The sequence below is a fragment of the Apteryx mantelli genome, chromosome 26, assembly GCF_036417845.1.
Source record: "Apteryx mantelli isolate bAptMan1 chromosome 26, bAptMan1.hap1, whole genome shotgun sequence".
Taxonomy (NCBI): Eukaryota; Metazoa; Chordata; class Aves; order Apterygiformes; family Apterygidae; genus Apteryx; species Apteryx mantelli.
Genome location: NC_090003.1, coordinates 6835184 through 6858005, shown reverse-complemented (window position 1 = coordinate 6858005; position 22822 = coordinate 6835184). Strand labels below are relative to the sequence as shown.

General features: G+C 51.5%; 1 protein-coding gene across 1 annotated transcript; it reads right to left on the bottom strand.

The window, feature by feature from the left end:
• Positions 1–4597: 4597 nt before the first annotated feature.
• On the bottom strand, positions 4598–22092 carry DISP3 (dispatched RND transporter family member 3). The gene is made up of 20 exons (XM_067310977.1): positions 21165–22092; positions 19227–19446; positions 17426–17562; positions 16840–16974; positions 16382–16542; positions 15852–15991; positions 14923–15068; positions 13806–13967; positions 13225–13386; positions 12611–12733; positions 11844–11980; positions 10988–11169; positions 10404–10534; positions 10119–10294; positions 8748–8874; positions 7794–7939; positions 7313–7472; positions 6808–6921; positions 5596–5762; positions 4598–4960 (listed from the first exon to the last, which is right to left on the bottom strand). The coding sequence occupies exons 1-20, from the start codon at positions 22090–22092 to the stop codon at positions 4598–4600; spliced, it is 4017 nt and encodes a 1338-aa protein (XP_067167078.1).
• Positions 22093–22822: the final 730 nt, after the last annotated feature.

Here is a 22822-nt window from a genome sequence, read left to right as displayed (position 1 = left end):
AATAAGCGAGGGACTGTGAGGTTGCCCTGCTTGGCTGTAAATCAATCAGCAGAGCTTCCCTGCTGGCCAGCGTGGGAGGATTTATGCATGTCACTGGGTTAAATTACAGGCCTTATAACCTTCCAGGAGGGCAGGCTGCTCTGGTAAGAAAATTCAGTGCAGGAAAAGCTAAAAGAGTTAGATGCCATGACATCAAGCAACAGCCCAGTTTGCCCCAGCAGTGGCAAAGCAAGGGGTCTCGGGAGGCACCGTGTCAGCGGTCCCAGTGATGCCGCAGGCATGCCACACATCCTCCTCCCTGGCGATTCCCAGGCTGGCTTTGCCCTGGCGTAGTTTCAGATCTAGCAGGGAACACAGCCCAGCTCCGTCACCAAGCTTTTTCCAGTATCTACAGCCTGGAAAACTGCCAGGGTAGGTGGCCAACCCTGATGTCCCTGTTGCCTGGACAGACCCAGCATCGGCCCAGCAACTCAAGAGACACCGCAGCGTAGAAATGGAGGGAGGAGACCTGGGTCTGTTCCTGCCTCTGACACTGATCTTTCAAATCACTTCAGTTCTGCTCCTCTTCGCTCCAAAGCTGATGCAGACATGGCTGTTATGAGCAGGGACCTGCTCCCCAAGCGTCCCTGGCCATGGGGAGCCTTCATTGCAGCAGCTCTGTCGAAGACGATGAGCAGCTGCATCAGTTCTGCACATAGTATCACAGTGCTTCAAAAACAGCGAGCAAGGGCCTTCTGCTACTGCCTCGGGCTGGCCGGGACAGGGCTTCTGGTCAGGCGACGACCGGCCCCATTTTGAAGGAAACTGCACAGTTTTAGAATGATCCCCCCACTCTGAAACATCAACTTTTAAGAATGTATCCTTCAAAACAGGATTTCCCAGAATAAAAAGAGCTGGCAGTGAACAGAAATAGTTCATTTCAGTGTGCTATGACTGGTAAATTGTGTACTTTTTTTTTTTAATTGCAGCAAGAAGATTGTTTTGAAATGGAAAACTGGAGCATTCTCTTCCAAGTAAGGGTGGGATGGAATATTTCCATGACACTGGGCTGCTGCGTTCAATTGTTTAAAAACATCAAAATTGATACCTTTGTATGAAGCATTTTAACACAGTAGCATTCTCCGGCTGAGAAACTATCCCTCAGAAAATTTTCATTACATTTTAATCCAGACTTTGCAAGCACATTAGGTGAGAGCAGCTACCACAGAGAAGGTGAACCTTGGTCAGCAAGGTGACGGGGTCCAAGAGCTGGTCTGGGCAACAGAGGAGTCATTAGAGAAAGAAGATAGGCAGAGGTGGGGGAGGAATTAATTTAGGGGAGCATCTGCTGCCAGAACCATGCCAGACAGGTGAGGCCTTGCTTTTTATTGCTGCAAGCATCTGCCACAGAGTGCTGATTCCCAGCAGGGTTGTCAGCCCCACCTTCACATTTGCTCAGATAAACCCATCCGTTTTTCTACCTCTCTAATTTTAGGATTATTTTCTAACGGCAAGGAGAACCCTGCCTACCTGGAGATGGATGTACGTACTCGTCAGTGATTTACTGTCTCCACAAGTGCTTGGGGAGATCAGGGCACTATAAGCATTTTGGGGAAGGCTGGGCCCCAGCTCTAAGTCTCTTCCACTCCAGGGCACATGGGGATGGACATTTTCTCTAACACTGAGCTGTGCAAACATCTAGTTAGATCTTCAAGAAAAGACAAATAACATGACTATGTTAAATCAAGTTTTCAGCTCACCAGTATCCAGCAGGTCTTTGTGGTGAAAAGCACTGTCTAGAGGGCAGGAGACTGGATCACCTTCTGGCTCTTCTGCCATCCTACCACGATCTGGAGCAAGTTCCTTCTCCTCTCTGCCTCAGTTTCCTTGCCTGATCTCCTCAATATGCTTTTGTGAATCATTTGCTACAGCTCTGCACTTCTCTGTCTCTCTCCTTTTCCTTTTTGAATTGCTCCAGCCATTGCTCTCCCAGCACACTCCTAGTACCATCTTGGACATACAAAGGACAAGGTCATAACCAGTTCTTGCTATTACCAGCCACCCTTACTGCCCTGGCTGGGCCTGGATGAGGAGGGAAAATGACAGCCTGTGCTTTCTCCTGCCTGCTCCAGAAAAGGGAACAAAATCTGTCAGATGCTAAGAACTCTGTTATTTTTGTCTGCAGCAGCCCAGCAAACTGCTGGCAACTTCTAGCACCCTGCCAGATCAGACTCAGGAGACATAAAAGGTTTGCCACTGCTCTGAAGTTAATTTTTGCCTTCCAAGAGCGGCTGAGAATGGTCCCAGCATGGTGTGCCCAGCATCACGCTGGAGATGGGGGGGCTTGCACAGCCTCTTTATAGTGAACAAAAACATAGGACTCCTGGGGCTTGAATGAGCTTTACATTTTGCAGGATTCAAAGCAGATCTATGCCTTGTCTTTATGATCCTTCAAGGCTTCTCCACGCTCACAGAAGGAGGGACTTTGTGCAAGCGTGTACTTCATACCTTCCTCTCCTGTCTGGTGACCCAGAAATAACCATCAGCTTTATCACCCTGAGAAGGTTGAAGCATCAGCTGGATTCAGGTCAAGCTGCCAGCCACGGCCTCCTCTGCATCATTGGGCCTCCTTTGCTCTCTCTTGGCAGCACTCCCACAGCCACGTAGGTCTCACAGTGCTGTAGGCTGTCAGCATGCTGCCCTCTACGCTTGCTGCCCTGCAGGGACACCTGGGGCACCACTGGTATTTAAATTTGGAGAACAGACATTGGGGAAAGAAGTGCTTGCAGATCGAAGCTGCGGCCAAACTGTGCACAGCAGCTATAAAAACCAGGTCTGATCTGCTTGTGCTCTCCCCAGCCTCACTGCCTGCAGCAGGATTGCTCTGGGCGTCCCCTGGCATCAGTGAGGCCCAGCAAGAGTCTTGTCCTGGCACTGCCCGCTCCAGCTGAGGCCTAGGGGAGCTGAGCACTTGCTTTAGGAATAAATGCTTGATCCATTTTCTCAGGGAGGATCCCACTCTTAAAGGGAACTAGCAAAGGCATGATGTGAAGATGTAAGAGACTGGCAGGGATACAGCGAGCCAAGCAGAAGCAGCTGCTGGTCTCAGCAGCCTGGTCCCCAGAACACAGCTGGCAATGGAGATTGGCTTCCTGGCATTTCCATTTTAAAAAGGGGGTCAATCCAGACAGAGAATGCAAAGTCACCAGGGATGTAGTATCTGCAAACAAATGAGTCAGGCCACGTTCTGGCCACCTCCCTCTGTTGGCATCCCTGTAAATAATGTTTACTGCAGTTCCCAGTGGGCCTGACCCCTCCCCTTCTGCTGGGGACCAGATGTGCTGCATATCAATGCACACACTTAGTTATTTCAATTTTAAGAATATGATGGAATCAGTGATGCTTAAAATGTACTTGTTAATGGCGCCAGTTTGCAATTTCATTTTACTTTAATATAAACCATCTGCTCTGAGCAGGCAGCAGCCGCAGGCTGAAGCTCCGCTGCCTTCATCTCTCCACAACGGAGGCTGCATCTAAGCTGCCATGGAGGAGGCAGCTCTGTTTATCTGCGCACACCCCCAGCCAGGGGCTCTGCCTGGTTATCTCCTACTCAGACTGCGAGCTGACTACTATGACCAGGAGCAGAAGGCTTTACAGGGAGCCAAAGGCTGTTCCCTCTGCACAACGAAGAGCAGGCACAGAGACTGGTGAGGCCACGTGTGGTGCAGGAGCAGGGCACTGTTACTGTCTTGGCTTCCCTGCTTCGCTGGGAGAGAGGCAGGCAAGCTGATAAGGGCACCGATGGCGTTCCTGATGGCTGTTCCCAGACCCAAGAGCTCCAGGGGGATCTCTCCTCTGGGGAAGCAAAAGGTGCACTGTCCCTTCAGAAGGAGGGGAAGAGCCATGCGTCCTGGCAGTCCCTGCTAATGATGTGTGCAGGTGCCTCTGGGAGGTGCTGCCCAACATCTCCAGTGCAGATCCCACAAGGCCCCCTCAGAAGAGCTTTCTTGGAAATGTGTCTCCTGTCCAATGAGCTCACTCCTGGCCTAGCCTGAGCACAGGGCATGGCAAAGGGGTCCAGATAGCGATATTCCCCGTGCCTGTTCATCAGCTCACTGCTGTTTTCAAAGGCTCAGGTAGAAATGCACAGGCCTGGGGTGGAGGCAGGACTTCGCTCCAAGAGCCATCACTGCAACACTGACCCTGACCAAGGGGAAGAGGGGGAAGAAGGGAAGAGGTTTGAAAGGGATCAGATGCCTACCTGACTTGTTCCCTTTACTTTTGTGGTTCCAGAAAACTCTGTTCATTTAAAAAAGAAAAGCAAAGGAGAAAGAAAATTAAGAAGAGAAGGACACCTTCTCCCCTGCTATTTTCTGGCTGAGGTATTCCCTGGGCAGCCCTCGCTGTCAGTCTTCCATCCGTCACTACTGAAATAAATACAAGTTTAGAGCAAAACCCATTAGAAAATAAAGTGCATCTGGAGTTGAAAAACTTCTGGAAAAAAGGGATTTTTTTTCCTCTTTTTTTTTCTTACAAAAGATATCCTTTAAAAAAAAGAAAAGAAAAGAAAACAGAAAAGTGAGCAAGAGGACAGAGCATGTAGCTCTTGGCATAGGGTCTACAGGGCTGTCCCATTAGGGAGAGGGATCTTAAATCCGCTCTTCAGCAGGGCGAGGCAGATGCATAGACCCAGCAGGCCAGCGAGAAGCACCCCCACCAAGGCCTTGAGGCAGGAAGTCCTGCTCCGGATGAAGGTGCCAGGCCCCATGATGCTTAGCAGGGCTGTGCTCACAGTTAACGTGTACAGGATGGAGACTCCTGTGTTGAGGGCCACAATCTTCCCAAACTTGGCGAAAGGGGCAATGATGCAGAAGAAGAGCGGGACGGTAGCAATCACTGTGGTGACAGCGCTCGAGACAATCGCCACACCCACGTGACGGACCGCTTCGATCGTCCTCCACTGGCGGCATGCTGTGGGGTCCTGGCAGAAGGGATGGCAGTGTTAAGAGGGAGTGGGGATGAGCACATGGGGCTGCACTAACATTTAGCCTTCGAGAGGGCTGTTCTAGCTCATAGCATCCTGATCCAGGACAAAGATGCTGCAGGCGTGCAGATCTCATGGCTCATGCAGTCCTGGAGCACACTGGGCAAACAGCCATGAGGTTAACATCCAAGCAGAAGCAAAATCAGCCCATCAGTGCCTCCTTCCAGCTACATCAGGCTGACTGCTGGTGACACTATACCTGGGATCAGAGATCTCCAAGCTTTTGCGCTCTCCATCTTCCCAAAGAGGGAAAAGATGTTAAAAAGGGAGGAGAGAGCTTGGAGGTGCAGTGCAGCAAGACACACCAGTTTGTGCAGGTTAGGGGGGAATGTAGAGCCATCCCAGAGCAGGATGGTCTTCACTGGGGCATGAAAGGAGGGTCTCTTTGGATACAGCTATGTCCAGTGGCCAGCAAGAGAGACATCCACGTGGGGAGGACCCTTGCTGGGTTCCCTGTGCTCAGGCATATCAGCTCGCATCACTCTGACCAGTCAGCTGGGAAAGCAGCAACCAGCCCGGGCGTGCTGCGAGGTAGCAAAATGCACCCCCCGCTTCGTGCCCCCAGAGCTCACCTCTGCCTGGTGCAGTGGCAGGTTTTCCCCTGCCAGCAGGTAGCCCTCCACCAGGTGCACGCAGTAATCGACAGAGGAGCCAACGAGGATGGAGAGGGAAATGGCTTCCACAGCCCCCATTTCCCAGCCAGACCAGTACATGATGGTCACCACCAAGCAGACCACGCCTGCAGGGAGAAGGTAATATTAAGCAAATTGAAAGGACTCTGGGATTCCTGCCTCAAATCCCAGCCCTACTGCTACAAATCAGTGACAGGGTAGTTTGGGAATGCACCCCTGCAGGTCTGCACCCTAGCCAGTCTGAACCATGTACCCACTCCCTCCTACCCTGAGAGACAAACACCTCCCACACCTTCCACTGGCCACAGGGACCACTCAGTAAGGTGTTCAGACCTGCCAGTGATAGGGAAGCACCTAACTGAGATATTAAGCAAACCAACAGACTGATACCAATGCAGGTGAATGCTTGCTAAGTGAATCCAAGCCCAAGCAAGTGTGCATGTGTGCACACGTGCACTACAAGAAAGAAGGTCCTATGTTTTCCTTCCTGAAGTTACACACAAGCTGAACACATGTGCGTTTTTTGTTGTTTTTTGGCTTATTTTAAGACAAGAGTGATGTTTGTGAGTCATGAGTGGGAGACTAAGTGGTTTAAAAATGATAGATTGGATTTTTAAACAGGGAAGTTTAGCAACACACTTAGTCCATAATATCGTCAAATCACCAGTCAGGGAGAGGGAGGCTATTTACAAATTTGCTTCAAATACTAACAAAACCGCTAAAATATTCAGCTTTTAAAATCTCACACTGCTTGGAAACAGCAGCCATGGTGCAGATCCTTGGGAAGTAGTGCAATTGTTATTCAGAGCATGTGGGACTTAATCACATTATTATACATAACAGGCAGGGATGGCATTTGTGTAGCTAAAACCCTTACTTAAACAAATAGAAGGGATTGTGTAGATAAAACGCACTAGGAATTAGATACAAAAATCTATTTTCGCAGTGAGGTCCCCTTGCACTCGCTGAGAGTTTCTCCCACTCACCCAGGTAAATCAGGACCAAGTCCAGGAAAGCCAGAAGGGTTTACATAGAGTTAAGAACACTTCAAAAAAATCACCAGAGACTTAGCAGTGCCACAGTCCAGTAATTTCACACCAAGGGAAAGCCTGACACATTAGGGTTGGCTTTTTTTTTTTTTTTTTTTTTTACCTAAAATGCTGAGCAGCACTGGCAGCAGGAGGAGGATATGAGTGGTGAATATTGCCACGGCAGCCACACAAATAACCAGCGAGAGGATGAGACCATACAGGGCACTCTGCACTCCTGGAAGAAAAGAGCCAGCTAGTTTGCATCCTGCAAGGTGACAGCTGGGGTGAGGGGGACACTGTGACCCTGCTGGGGACAAGGCAGACAGGGAATCACACTGGGGTAGACAGGAAGAAGAGGATGAAAAGTGGGAAGTGGGTGACCTGAGTCCTATTCTGGCCTGCCACATGAGCAGGGCAGAGTCCCTTCCCCTCTCTATGTCCCCAGGCTTTGCTTAGGACTTCGACACTGTCAGCTGCTTGGAGCAGAGCCAAACAGGCTTAGGAGCTTGCACAGCAATGGTAAGGGCCTAGGGGTATAACACTTGTCCATAAGATGGAGGAGACTGCAGTGAAGGTATGTCAGAGAGCTGGGGTTCCTTGGGCAGATAAACACAGCAGTCACTTGCCTATGATCTCCATGAAGATCTGCTTCCAGTGTTCACAGGTCTGGAAGCCATGTCGGAGAGCAGAGCTCTCTGGGAAGAGCTGAAGTTGCTGCTGCAGGAATGTCTCCCATTTCAGATAGTCAGCATATGTCTGGAAGGAAGATTTCCCTTTGTAGGTTGTCTGTAAGAAGATGAATGGGTTATTCCTGTGTCCTGCTCCCAGGGCAGGGTCTGCATGCCAAGGGAGGAGGTAGAACAAGCCAACTGGAGTTGCAGCACCAGGCAGAACTGGTAGCAGCAGATGGGCAAACTGGCACCAGCTCTTTGCCCAAGCTCTTGTGGTAAGAGTGATGTTAGGCACCTGTCTGCAACAAGGAACAAGCTCTAGGAAGCACCAAATTACAGCTGAAAATGGAAGTGGCCAGTGCAGGGAAAGCACAACTAAACCCCTAGAAGTCACAATGAACCTTCACAAGGAGAGATGGTGATGCCATGTGCTTACTGATTCAAATGCCATGGAGATCCACTGCACCTTTCCATCCTTCACTCCCACTGCCCCGTGAGAGAGCTGCCCAGGCAGCAGGTTCGGCTCAGGGATGTTCTTGCACTCAGGGTGCAACATCTGCAGAAAGGAGGAGATGCTATAACCTGGAGAGAAAAAAAGAGCAAGGAGTGGAGGATGGGACAGGGAAAGGGAACACATGGGAGCAAGGGGGAAGAAAACAAGAGAAAGCTGCAGGCCCCACTTAGCAGCAGCTGCTTCCCCTGGCATCTATGACTTGCCAAAGCACTTGAGTTCTCAGCAGCAGAGCCCGTAACTGCTGCTAGCTTGAGAGGGCCCTCAGTGCCATCAGCACCCAACAGGACACTACCACAACTGCTTGTCCCCAGCCTTCAGGAAGTGGTACCAACAGCAAGTGCTGAATTATGTCAGCACAGGAGCTGTCTGCCTGGCCTGGCAGGGATTTTCTTCAGGTGCGAAGGTGCAGGGTTGGCTTTTGGCCTAAAGCCCATATTCCCTCCCTAAACTCAGCTCTGTAACTTTGTGACCTCTAGAGTTGGGAGAGAGTCACTGGTTAGGGACGAGAAGCCACAGGGGCAGAGAGGAGCCTCAGGACACCCAAGTCAGGTGTGGTTTGCCGGTTACCCAGGAGCTATTGAGAAGAGAGATTTGCTTGCCCAAAAGCTTGTGAATATATCACCAGCAATGCCCATGACTGAAAAGAAAGGCTTCAGTTAGGAGAGCTGGCTGCTGAGAAGCACATCTCCTCCCTGCATTGCCTGCGTTTACCACTGACTGGCACCTCTCCTTCCTCTCCCTGCCTCATCAAGCTGTGATCTGAAAGTTTAAAACCCCTAGCAGCCACCCTCCTCAGACTGGAAGATGAGAACCAGTATCCACCCAGGTTCTCCGGATCTCCCCAAGGACCTTGTGACTGGCATTAATCCTACCTACCGGAGGGCAGGCACTGAGCCCCTCCTGGCTTCACCAGCTCAGTGTTGCTGGCAATGGCTTTGCAGAGGCGGCACAGGTTGCCAATCTCTTTGAAGAGGTCGAAGCTGTCATCATAGATAACGCTGCCCTTTCACAAGGAGACACAACAACAAGAGCACCACACGTGAGGCACACACATGGCAACTGGCACAAGAAGGCAGAAACTGAGTCCTCCCCTGGGCACACAGCCTGGGACCAGCTCTGATGTGTACACCCTGAGGACTCTTGTACCCACAGGGTCAAGCTCTGTTGCACAGGAAACCTGTCCCCATGTCATCTACAGGCACACCTGCAGTGTGCATTTACTTCCTAGGATGGTTGGACTAGACGACATCTTGAAGTTCCTTCCAACCTGAATTATCCTATTATCCAATGAATGTGCTTCTATTCCTTGAGGGGAAGGAGAAAGCTCAACCACATTAATTCCCCAATGGACTTCTGAACTGTGCCCACACCAGGACTTGTACCAATGTCACTATTCATGTTATAAAGTGAAAAAACAAACAAACAAACCATCAGACATCTTTGCCTCGCCAGACAACCCAGCAAGAAACTATGCCAAAAACTCGGGCTGGATGAGGGAAGCACTGATGAGTGCCCATGCCCAGAGCCATTAGGGTCTGCCTAAGGAGAAGCTGCAAATCGAGCACTGCCCAGTGCTGAACTCCATCTTTCCGCCCACTCCACTGCCTGCATTTTGCACTGTCCCCTCCAGAGGAAATGGGCAAAGGCTGGTTCTGCCAGTTCCCCCCAATCAGAAGGCAGGAGGAACTGCAAGAAGCTGACGTGCATTTGCCAAGAGAACAGTTAAGCATAATTTTGCTGGGGAAAGGCTGCGAATATGTCAAGGTGTCAGATTTGGGGGAAAAGCTGTTCTTGGACAAGTCATATTCAGGAACCTTTCCCTGGTACTGTAGTCGATTTGTACTTTATGTTAATATCTCACAACAGGATAAACAATAATTATAGAAAAACAGCAGTTGCTGGGATCTTGAGGTTGTAGTGAGGTTTCCATACTGAGCTCAAGATGGTTTTGCTTCTAAAATCCTCAGGATTCAAAATTAGAAGGTTAGACATTGCGCTCAGAAAGGGATTTTCTAGAAAGTCTAAAGTGATTTCAGCACTGGGCTTATCTCCATTATTTGTGAATTTGTTAAAACAGAAACATGCTTTTGGCTCATCCCAGTGCTGCCATCTCTGCTATTCCATCTGGCTAGACTGCTGGACCATGCTGCCTGGGCTGTGGGGATTAACTAAACACTATCCAGGGAGATTTTCCTTCACTCATCATCCCCAGGCATGCTTGTTCAGCATGCCAGAAAGTGTGTGTACCATGTCTCCAATGACGTGGTTGTCCGGGCGTCTAGTACGATTAACCCCTCGGATACCAAACACCACAAACACCATGGCTCCTGTGTCCACCAGTGGCCGCACTGCTGGCTTCCCGCAGCCAGTATTCATGCAAGGATTAAATCCAGAAGTAGCTGAGAGCTTTGCTTTGGGTGCTGCTGTCAAATACAGAAGAAAGGATGGTTACATCAGAAGAAATCAAAGAACTGACTGCCTCTCTGGCCCGGAAAGCAACAGACGTGGCTGAACAGGCCCTCATCAGCTTACCTTTCTCACTGGGAACATAAAGGATGCCTTTGGTGGGTCCATCTGGGCTAGAGCTGAGAAGACAGCCAGGAGGTGCCACACACACTCGGCCATGGTAAGGAGGCCTGTGCGACTGGGCGAAATACAGTTTCCTGTGCAAACAGAGTTCGTTATGGGGGACCAGAGGTGATAAAGATGGTGTGTCCAAAGCACCATGTGGAAAGCACTAGAGAGAACCTCGGGGGCACAGGGAAGGAAAAGGGGAGCAACTCCAGATCTGGATCCCCAGCCACTGTGTATTGTGTGCTGCCTGTTCAGCCCAAGAGTTCAGGCAGGTAAGGGAGAGACCAAAAATCAGCAATTTGTTTCTGCCACCCAAAGAAGCCCTCAGTCACAGCCCTGAGCCTGGATGGCCTTTGCCACATCAATGACACTATGGGCCTGCAAAATAACTCTGCAAAGACAGGGCACTTTGCAGCAAAGCCAGGCCTCCAGGGATGTCACCAACTGAGGGCAGGACTGGCACTGGACATCAGGCACCCCTTATCAGCTGTTTGGCTGTGCTGCTTTTGCTGCCTGGCCCTCAGTGGGTTTTGGAGGGTTACCGCGTTCGCTGCTGCTCCTTGGCGGCCACGTAGAAACTGAAGTCGAACTTCCAGCCTCTCTTGGTATCACAGGACAAGGTGGTCATCATCCACTTCCTGGGGCTCGTCTGCTTAAGCAGCCCTACTGTGGACACACAAGCTGTCAGCTTCCTGGTGAAGTTACCGAAAGGCACTCTATACACCTAAGCAATGGATTAATGAAAACAGACACTTAACTCCACAGGGTTGCAGCTTGTCGCATGTTAGCATCACACACTCCCCTCCTCCCTGAGCACTGGCACAGCCACACAGAATGAGCACTGCAGGCACAAACCAAGCCAGTCCCCAGCCTGCCTCCTTCCCAGCAATGGCTAGTGTTTAACAGGATCCCTCACCATCCCCATTCTCCATGGCCCTAGGGTAGATGGTGGCTGCTCTGTGCAGGGTGAGGGAGATCTGAAAGCAGGTTCTCCTGTAGGTGTGTCCCCCCCATGGTCTGCGCACGAGCAGTGTTGCCTGCTCACCAGTTGTCTGTGAAGGGACAGGAGGCAGCAGGAATCCAGCTGTTTCAGTAGCAGTTTCTAGTAGGGAGTGAGCTTGGCTGAGGATGCCAGGTCCCATCTGATTCCCACAGGTATCCACACTCTTGCTCCCATTGCTGACAGTCACACAACAGCAACAGCCCAGTATTGCGGCAGTGCCAGGCCTAATCTCTACCACTGCCAGGCACAACGCCTTCGCTGTCAGCAACCTTACTGCAATACCCTGCATATTGCACCCTGTGCTACCCAGGGCCCTGTGGAGAGGCAGGAGGCTCTCGTGCTCACCTGTTGTGTGCTGCACTCTTGATAGAGGAGTCCAAGATCCCCTGACTCACCTGGAACGAAGGCACCTCCCCATCTCCCGCTGACACCGTTTGCCAGGGGGCAGGGACACTGTTGTTGAGCGAGAACCTGTAGATGGCTGGTCTTCCCTTGCCTCTTGTCTTGGAGATATACACAGTCCCCTGGAGATCTGAAGAAAACAACACAGTAGGAGTGGGAGTGTTAATGGCACTTTTCGATCAGTAAATCCTACAAACAGGGGCAGCAGCAAAGGAGGGTCTTTTGGCCTGCGGTCTCCTTTGGGGCAGCAGGCACAGCTTCTGCCTCCTAGCAGCACAGCACATCTTTCAAAGGATTTCACAAATATATCCTGAGCTGCAGTAATTCCTGAAGGCTTATTGATTGACGTCAACTTAGGACCTGGCCCCATAACTCTTTTATCCTCAAAATCCCATGAGAAGCAGGCTGAATTTACTCTCCTCACAGCCTGCCAACAAGGCTGTGAAATGGGACTGGGATGCAAAAGCTCTGAGCTCCTAACCCTGTGCTCAGACTGGGCAGGCCAGAGAGATATCACTAGACTGTGCTGCTACCTTGGTTATAGGGACCTGTTCCACACAGCAGAATACATTCAGAGGAAGGAGGATAATAATGATGCCCCTTATGTCCAGCATCAAGCCAGGGCTCAGTAGAGGTGTGCCCGAATAAAATTATTCCCAATCAGCTATTTAGAGGACATATGATTTGATCTTCACCTGAGCGGACCCTTGAGCCCCAGACCCAAATGTGGCCAAAGTCACGGTCATCACACCCCACTCACCTTGCTGCCCTGTATCACTTATGCTCCCTTTGCTTCCCCAAGGCAACCCTGAGCCCCTCTTCTTTTTTTCCAAGGAGGTTCGGATGTTGTTCTGCAAACTGTGGGGCTTTTCCTGAAACAAACCTGTCCCAAAAGGTTAGTCAGGGATGAAAGGGTGAATGGCATGACAAGAGACCTGTCAGCCTTGTGCATGCAACTCACTGGAGTAGGGAAAACATCAGGGACTCTGGTATCCAACACCAAACCCTGAGCAGGGAACGCAGAGCCACAGACCCCCAGCTGGTCACTGGGATGGTCTCCTATGTGTAAAAGGAGCCTCTTTGCATGACCCTGTGTTGCAGTAGAGCTGCCCAGGGAAGTGAGAGTGGTCACTTCTCCTGGACTATAAAGGAATTGCTCTAGCAGAAACACTCAGCCAGATCCTGGCTAAAGCAGCTTTTCAAAACATGCCATTCCCATGGGGAACTCCACCATTCCACTCCCAGAAGGCTCCTCCCTTCAATGGGATCTGTGCACTGAGATACTGGGAGGATTCAGACCTCATGTTTCAGCTCTCCCAGCCCAGGGCCTGGGCCAGGCTGCAACCACTGTAGCCTGGGGACCAGCACTCTCACCTGAGCAGGTAATGCAGGAGATGCCTTCAGCACTCAGGTTGTATTTCAGGTCTAGCAGCACCTGGATGTTAGTGTCTGGCCGGAACAAGACTGGAGCACGGCTAGCTGGACGGAGGCGACTAGCAAAGAATACGGACAGGAGCAAAACGAGGAGAAAGAGCCCTGCAAGAAGAAGTCCTGATAAGTGTGTGGGACCCTGCATGCACTTTGCACGCAGGACGTACCCAGACAGCAGGGGAGTGGAGGCAAGATGCTATTTTCAAGAGAAGAAAGGAACAACCCCTGAAGTACACTGGCAGCTGGGCTTTCTTTTTATAAGCCCCATGACTAGAAACCCTCCCATCAGGACCTGCCATTCCAGATCTGAGTGAGAAAAGAGGGATGGAAAAGTATCTGAATTCCTTGTGCAGTTCTCTTAGGGACCATCTGTGCTGAGGACACTCATCCACTGGGTCAGAAGCCATCTATCTTGTCCCTTTATGCAATCTCCCATCACTAATAATCCAGGCTTGAAGACTGATCAAGATGCTGTCAAACCCTTTAAAATCCATGCAGATGGGATATCTCCCCTTCTTCCTTACCCACAATCACCCATCTGCTCTTCACTGCAGACCACAGCACCCAGTATTCCAGCAGCTCCTGCAGATGGGCTATCAAGTGACCCCGGTTGCTCTTCTCTGCAGGAAGCTGCAGATTCTCTGGCATCACAGATACCAAGGGCACATCACCCATTTCCAGGGAGACTAGAAAGAGAAAAATCAAGGGCAGCCTCAGTGGTCAGTGTCATGCTAAAGTCACTCATAGCTTTCTGCTCTCCTTTACAATATCTCCTTGTGCAAGGTGCTGTACAACTCACTCAAGCTGATGGAGAGGGAATAAGACCCAGGCAGAGGCAGTGGTTTGCAGAGCATACCTGTGTATCAAAAGCTACTCAGAGCCTTCTCTGCAGGGAGAGGGTCTGTGCACTGCTGTGGGCTGATGGGGCCCTCAGCCATGGATCCATTTGCCACCAGTTCCAGTTTGCTGCTAGGCCTGAAGGCTACCCACTGCCCAGAACATTCCCATTGTGGGACTTAAAAAGGAAGAGATCCCAGCAAGTTTTAAAAGCCCAGTAAAACAGAGTATGACCCCATAAGTACCCTTATCTTCAGGCAGGGCTAGAAGGAATATCTGCTGATAACAAGTGATAAGGGCATTTCTGGGCTCTTTTTCTAGATTATGTGGTCTCAGGCAAGACATTGCCCTCTTTGCCATGAGGGAGGAGATGCTCTGAGGAGGTGATGATGGAGAATAACACAGTGTTCTCTTGCCTGCTTCCCAAACACAGCTCTCTGAATGGCAAGAAAGAGGGAGAGACCCTTCCTTTACTCAAAGGTGGGGTGTCCTGGGGCTGTGGATTAGATGTTTTGTGGCTACACCCATGTGGCAATTAAGGATTCCAGCCAGAGAGTACAATCCACATTAGACCCAAGAGGATTAGCAAAGTAATTAGCAAGCATGTATGGATGCCCACTGAAGGTCTCAAAGTAGTTTGCAGGCATTAGTGAGTTCATACTCCTACAAACTCCTGTGGCAGCACTATCCCCAGCTTAAAAGTAGGGAAACTGAGGCATGAACAAATGGCAGGGACAGAAAGACGCTCCAGGATGAACAGGACAGCGTGGTCCCCCCTAAAGGCAGCACACGATAAGCACATACCAGGCTCCTCCTCCACACTGAGCAGTGGGATGTCATCATCCAGATAGGGAAGTGTCTCTTGGCCTGCTCTGGAGGTGGCCTCCGAGGAAATGAAGAGGTCTTCGGCCAGGTGCAAGGCACTCTTTCTGGTACACTTTTGACTGCAGCTGGATTCGGGGAGGGAAGGAGACAAAGGCATGGGCTGTACGCCATGTACCCTACAAACAGCTACCAACAGGCTTCTTTAACAACAAGAAAAGCAGCAACAGCCTGCTCCAATTACTTGAAAAGACAGCCACAGGCAGTACCATAAGCAATTTCCATTGCTAAGTGCTGAGAGGTCAGGGGCTGAGCTGCTATGGCAAAGCAGCAGAGGGCTGGGCTGGATATACAGGGCAGGGCTGAGCCTCGATGGCTTGGTGCTGAATGATGGGAGTTCAGCAGTTCATCTCCTTGCTAATGAATTAAATCAGGCCAGGTCACCTGCACTGCTAAAGAGCAGGGGAAGGGTGCTGACTTCCAGATACAAATCTGCATGCACTGCTTGTGCTCAGAAACAGGAGCTCTGTTGATCTGTCTGCTTTGCAGGGCCTGTGCCTCCACAGCTTGAGGATTTCGCTGTGCAGTAAGTGCTCTAAGGACACAGATGGCTCCAGTGCTCCATGGGATTGGACAAAGAGACATCACTGACATTGCAGAGACCCTGGCTCCTGGGTGGCACCTATACATACACCAGAGGGAACGAGACTGTAACCTGGCCCTTCTATTCTGCTTTGATCTGGAAGGGCATAAGTTAAACTTCCCTTCCATTACAGACTAATGGGGTATGGCTGAGCTAAGATGCCTGAAGGGGATGAGGATGGCAGAGAGACGGGGCAGGGATTTGCACGCTGCCTTGGCCACGGGCTCCAAACAACTTCCCACTCACAAAAGAAGGCTCCAGGTCTCACCTGGTTTGACAGGAGCTCTCTAGTGGGGACACATAAAGGGTCCATATTCCAAGAGCTGCTGGCATGGTGAAGAGCACAGCTACCCAGCAGCAGGACACAATCAGCGACATGAAGAGCCCAAAGTCATGCACAGCTGGGATCTGCACAAAGAGAGAGAACATGGAGCTGGGATCAGAGAATTGCTAGGGTGAGAGGCCTGGAGAGACAGCATGCCAAAGAGATCTGGAGCACCCTGAGAATAGCTCATGCTGCCCTCAGCTACAGTAGTCAGCAACCCTGGCAGGTGCAGAGCTGAACTGGAGCCCAACAGCCACTGAATCTTGCTTGATCAATGGCACAGGAAATATTGCCTTGGATGCTGATACAGAGAGAGTGCTCACTGCTTTACAGCAGGTGAGGGCGAGACGTGCAGGGCAAGTCTGGCATGGCCCTGCACTGCAAGAGAGGGCAGAAAGAGTGCTGGCAGCTCCCCTCTCTATCAGGGCCTGTGTCAGAAGCAGAAAGCCCAAAATCTCAAAGCTGCAGCATACCTGAGAGAAGATGTTGGCAGCATATGCAGCAGCTGTGGTCAGGGAAGTGAAGAAGGTCGCCTTTCCTGCTGTCTGGATAGTGTGGATCATGCGCAGTCGCAGGTCCTTGAGGTGGGTGGCTTGGCGGTAGGTGTTGATGAAAACAAAGACATCATCAACCCCTGGGAAAAAAAAGGAGATTTTGAAACTTTGCTCACACCAGAGACTTACGTCTAGGTGAGGTAGGATGGACCAACCTGGATGTACAGGGCCAAATCAGCCACTGGATAACTCAGCACAGCTCAGAGAAGCTAAAAACTCACTTCCCCTGAGCATCTGAGTGCAAATCTTCCACTTACAGGAAACAGGGGGAAAGGGCTTGAAAATTCAGTCTGCATCTGTCACCCTCACCTTCCTCTCCATGCAGGCAGCAGTTACGGCAATGCAGAACAGGTAGGTTTGTGTAAGGATGTGCTTACCGATCCCCACAATGACAAAGGCAGCCACACCATTGAGTATGCCCAGGTACTGGATCCCAAATACGACGTGGTACAGGAACAGAGCCACCAGGCAGCTTAGCCCAATGCTGGCAATGCCAAAGAATGACAGGAATACTGCAGGAGGAAAGCAACATGGAAAAACACCACTGCTGGCTGCCCCCAGGAAGAACAGCCACCTCCCACCTGCCCCACAGGGGTACTGGTTCCCAGGAGTGTGCTGGGGAAAGCTTGCAGTGGGACAAAGAACAGCTCAGGAGTGCAGGAGTACAGCTTGGAGAATGCTTCCCATCAGCCCCATCAGTGAAACAACTTAGCTTTACACCAGAGTTAGCAAGATAGGATTTTACATCTCACTCCTGTTCTCACACGAGCTTCTCCTCGAGCCCTGCCTGTAAGCTCCGTCCTGAAAAATCAGAGACTTGTGTGACCTTCTGCATGCTGCTGTGCTGTAAAGCCAAGCTGGGGTCAGAGCACTGAAGCCTCTCCCAGGGTTTGCACATGGACGCAGGGAGTCGCAGCACATTTGGCTTTGTTCGAGAGCTGGACAGCTCTGACTGTGGCCTACCTGAGCAGGAGGTAAGGATGTAGACTAAGACAGCTATGCAGCTACTGCTGATGAAGGCCAGCAACATGTCATTGTTGAAGGTTCTCCTCACTTCGTAGTCAAACAAATCCGTCCCTCCGTACAGCACCTGGACTTTGCTGGGGTAGGAAGATAGGAAGGAAGGAAGGGCAGTAGGCAGAGTTGAGTGTAAAGGGAGAAGAGCCAGGGGTTTTAACAAAGCACATCATTGTCTCTTCTGGGGTCAAAGGAGGTCACTGATCTAATAAACTTGGCAGTTCTCTGAGGAAGCAACTCAGACAGCAGTGGGAGCGGGCTGAACTAGATTGCTGCTGGAGGGATGTTAGGAGGTGAAGTTTGCACAAGAAGAGAGAAAAATAAAATAGCAGGACTAATATTTTTAAAATTCCTCCAGTGCATATTGGGTCCATGGCACTAATAGACTTCTTGCTGTCAGCAAACAGCTCCTGAAGCCTCCAAAGCCAATTCCATCTGGAATCCTAATCATTGCTTATTATATTAAGCACAAAGGTAATAACTAGCGGATGCGGGCAGAGTGAGAGCCTATCAAGAACCATATGATTTACCAGCCTCTGCTTCTGGAAGCAGGCTCTGAGAGGAAGTAATCCAAGATAATTTAAGCAGGAGTACAATAGCCCTGCACTATAGGAGCCTACCAGGAATCCAGGCTTCAGAACCAAGCCTTGGCCCCAGTCCCCTCTCAGCTTCCCAATACTGCAACCCACTCTGCCTGCCCGTTGCTGAGAACGCTTTGCGGCTGCATGCCTTTCAGGGCCGACAAGGGCTGGCTGCATTTCACTCTACTTTTGAAGATCAGCGTCCCTTTGCTCTGGGAGCTATTGAGATTCAGGACGGTAGAGAGCTGGGGACCAAGAAGTTACACTGACATCAGGACTCACTGCCTTTCCCCAGCTGTTTGGGTAGTTGGCTACCCTGTGGTGAACAGGCATTTTCCCTGTTAGCTCTGTTTCACCTTCTCCCTCCAACAAGCACCGAGCAAAACCCTATTAAACCAGAGTCATACAGACCAAGGTGAAACAAGCCTGCATTTCCTGAAACTTATTCTGCCCTGATACCTCCCACCTCTCCCTCTGTATAAAGACTGAACACTTGGAAGTATTTACACCGACAAGAGCAAAAGCAGAATCAGTCCCTCAGATTGAGCCTTAACAGAGGGCCATTTCACCCCCTGCATCAGACCAATTGGAGCCAAATTCAGGCCAGGCATGGAGAGCAGCAGCTCTGCTGGAGCCACTGGCACTGGACTTGTGAGGTGGAAGTGAACACTCCCAGTGCCACACAGGGGCTGAGCAGAAAAGCAGGCACTGGAATAAATCTTTAGCTCCCTTTTGTTGTCTCTATTGATGGTTTTGGCACGTTGCTGCAGCATTAAAGGGAAGCATGTGAATGGCTTTCTGCCATATGCTCCCCACCCTCACGCACAGCACTGTGCCAGAGTCCAATTTCAAAGGAGATACTTTCTCTCCTTCCACTGGAGCATAACACCTTGGCTACTGTGCAAGACTGACCAACAGTTTGCGCTGGCATGCCAAACCCTCTGAACCTAGTGGCTTCCAGGTGAGACTCAACACTGCAGGGTTTATCTGAGCCGGGCACACAGGTCTGACCTGCATAAACCTTCGGACCAAACATTTACACCCTGAGGGGCATATTCCAGCCACTCCTTTAGTGCAATAGCGAGTACCATGCTCCCCAACCTCTGCCTTTTCCTGCCCTCGCGCTCTTTCAGCCAGGCACCTGCCTTGGCTGTCACAGCCCTCACCTTGTGGACTGCTTGGCCAGCATGGCCACATAGGTGACGACGAAGCTCTGGAACTTGCGGCGCTGCTCCTCCCAGCGGTCCTCCACTGAGTAGTAGTTTGGCAGCGGTGCCCCAAAGAGGATTTCACTCCGCAGCAGGGAGCTCTTCATGTTCTCAGCAGACAGCCCCTCGTCCACGTACCAGTAGAACTCGGGGTGGGTCATGGCTAGCTCCAGGGACCCTGCAGGAGAAAGCAGCGCCACGTCTGTTAGCTCCTGCTTAGCTGATTCGGAAAGGCACGGGGTCCAGTTTAGCAACAGCAGAGCTAGGAGTGATACTGTCTTTCATCAGAGTGCTGCTGACTGCTGCTGCCTTGCAGGGAGCAAAGAGAGCTGGGCAAAGCTGTATGGCAAAGACTCACCTTCTTCTGCTTTGTGTCTCTGTATGCGATGTTACCTGAATGCAGTTCCCCACCAGCAATGACTCTTCCACCCCAACTGTGATCCGAGCCACAGCCAGCCCGAGCAGCAACGCACAAAACACCCTCATCAAAACCACCACTGTCGGATGCACTTAGCCCTCTTACACTGGCCTAACAGCTGCTCCATCATGCTGGGAAGCACAAGAGTTAAATGTCTCCCGTGGAAGGTGAGGGGTCCTGGCTCTGCTGTGCTCTGGTAGCTCTGCCACCTGATGGCGTCAGGGATGAGGAGAAGGGAGCACATTCCTCAAAGGGGTGCTTGTAAAAATGGTGCCCTCAGCACCATCACGTGTAATATCACTTATGATCACCACTGATCTTTGATTTGGCGTGGCAGGAAAAAGTTTCTCAGCTCCCTTCAAGCCAGGCAGAGCCCTGCATTCCTGTGCACACTGACAAGCAAAAACATAGAAATGATTGCAAATGCATGGTTACTGCTGCACAGCCAAGGGACAGGCAAGGTGATCACCCCAGCAGTGAAAGAAGGCACATGAGCTGACCTCTCATTCCCAACAGGCAAACAGCATGCGCATGGAGCATTGCCTGGGCTCGTCTGGCACACAGCAAGTCACTGAACTATGGTAACACGATCATCTACACATGCAGGAGAAGATCAGGGGATAATAGAGAATAAGGAGACCTCATTTCTTCAAGCACACCATGAAAAACAGAGCCAGACATTTTGGAGTAAGAGAAACTGCACATCTATCCCCAAAATCCAGGTTCCCTTGAGGCCAGGCTAGAAACACCCAGAAACTAGGCTCTTTCCTATCTTGGTAGCAGAGCTGTTATTCACACTGGAGCAGAAGGAGTTAATCCCTTGCCTGCTCACCGTATGGCTCCTGGACAGCTATCATCTGCAGCCTGTGCTTGGGAAACAGATGGAGGTTTCATCCCACAGCCACATCGCACCCACAGACTCATCATGATTCACCTCTTCTTCACCATCCAGAGCCTCTGCTCTAGCGGAGGGGCATCATGCAGGGTGCAGAGCTGGGAGGAGGAGGAGGAGCCAGGGCCTTCCCCCTCTTCTTCTGACAGCAGCCTTTCTAGCTGGTGACTCACAAGCTGCCTTTCAAGCTCCAAAGCAGCCCAAAGACCTCTTTTATCTGCTCCTGGGGCAGGGAAGTTCACCCCCATTGTCTGTCCAAGACCTGACACGGCCCTAATGAATCATGGTCATTCACAGGGGCCAAGGGGCAGTGAAGGCATCTGTAACATGCCGCACTCCCTCTCTTTTGTCCCTCTCACTCACCTGCTGGGTGAGCCTGTGTGACCCATCACCAGGGTTGAAGGGGCTTTGCTGAAAGGGTAGAAAGGGGGCTCTAGCGCACAAGAGCCAATTCCTCAAGGCAAACCATGGCAGCACCTTCCCCTCTGCACAAGGCAGTCCCCATCTTAGCTGCACTTTAGTAAGTGACTGCCTCAGCTCACAGGAGATGCGAGCCTAGAACATGCCAGCCCTCACCCCGGCTCACCTTGGATGTCAGCAAGGTCTTGTCCCATGCCGTCATAGTAAATCTTCCCTCCTCTTTCAGTGGGGAAGAAGTAGGTCATGAGGGAGCTGGGAGGGGAGCAGTAGGAGTAGGAGCCCAGGGGCAGGTCCTTCAAAACCTCATGAGGCTTCCAGCAGAACTCCCGGAAGCGAGGGTGGTCCATGATCTTGCGCTCGACCTCGTGGATGGTAACCAGGCGCTCAGTGGTGAAGATGTTGTTCTCAGAGTCCCCCCGAGCCAGAAAAATGAGCTCGATGCGCCAGTGGGCATGTGTCTGTGTGTTGGCACTGACATAAGCGCTGGAGTAGTCCCAGCGCGGGGCACCCCTCGCGACTCGGAAGGTCTGGTTTCCCACCCTCAGGCGGGCATGGGGCTTGGGGGAGGAAGTCCTGCCTTCTGGCATGCCACGCTTGGCCCGCGCAGTGCCCCCAAGATGGGAGGCATTGAGGTGCAGCTGCTGGAGCTGCTCAAAGATAAGCCTCTGCAGGGTTTCGGAGGTGAAGTCAGCCAGGTCCCGGCGGTTCCGGCCCCACGACCCAAACTGGGACTTGAGAGCCAAGGCAAGCGCATCGAAGCGCTGAGAGGACTCGTGGTTGCGGATCTCAAAGGCGTTGTAGGAGATGTCAATGTCCAGGGCTGGGTAGTGGAGGAACATGACAACAGCAAGCACAGCAGGAATGGTGCAGCCCAGGAAAAGGATGAAGCCAGCACAGTACGGATTGGTAAATATCCAGCCAACAATATTCCAGAAGCCAGTCACTGGCAGCGTGGTATGCAGGGGCCTGACTTTCCATGGACTTTTCCCACACAACAGGGCACCCTCCCACTTCTTCCGTGTGGTGAAGGCAACCTCCTCCTCTTCCTCATCTGGCCAGGCGTCCTGTAACAAGGGGTCATCCTCCGTGTCCATGTCCAGTGGCTGCACAAAGTGGGAGAGAAAAGCAGTCAGCAAGGCCCCGGCACTGGGGGTCACCAGGCACGGGCATGCACACGCAGCAGTCACCAAAGGGTTTCGGGAACAGAGCCAGGGAGGGAGGCGCGCTCCAGTTCTCAGCCCTGCACCCTTGGCAGCAAAGCACGGCTCCTTTCGGACCTGGCAGATCTGCTACAGCCACTGAAAGAACTGGCTTATCAGAGCACGTCGCACACCTTGCCTGGCAACCTCAGAGAAACTGGAGAGCGGAGAAGTTCGAACCACAGTCCCAGAGCCCGGCGCCCTGGCAGGAAAGGGCTCTGTGAGGCTCCAGGAATGACAGGCACAGAGACGGCAGGGGATTCGCAGTACACCCTGCTCAGTCCCTGCCTCAGATCACAGCAGCAGGAACATTTAATTAGCGAATCTGCTTCTCAAGACCGGGAAAAATTCATGCCATCAGATGAAAAATGCCAGGGACCCTTTCTTCCTCTCATTAAAGCTGACAGTAGATTTTCCTCCAGGTATTTAGAACAGTATTTATCTTTCCCACAGAGCATGCACGTGCGTGCACACCCGGAGCCAGAAGTGCGCGCACATATGCCTGCAGAGACACACGTATGCACGCACTTGCAGGTACCTCCTCCCATGGTGAGCTGGCTGTGACCCTGCTCTATTCCCCGCAGGGCTAGCCACTGCCAGCATGGGAAGGGAAGGGCTGAACGTC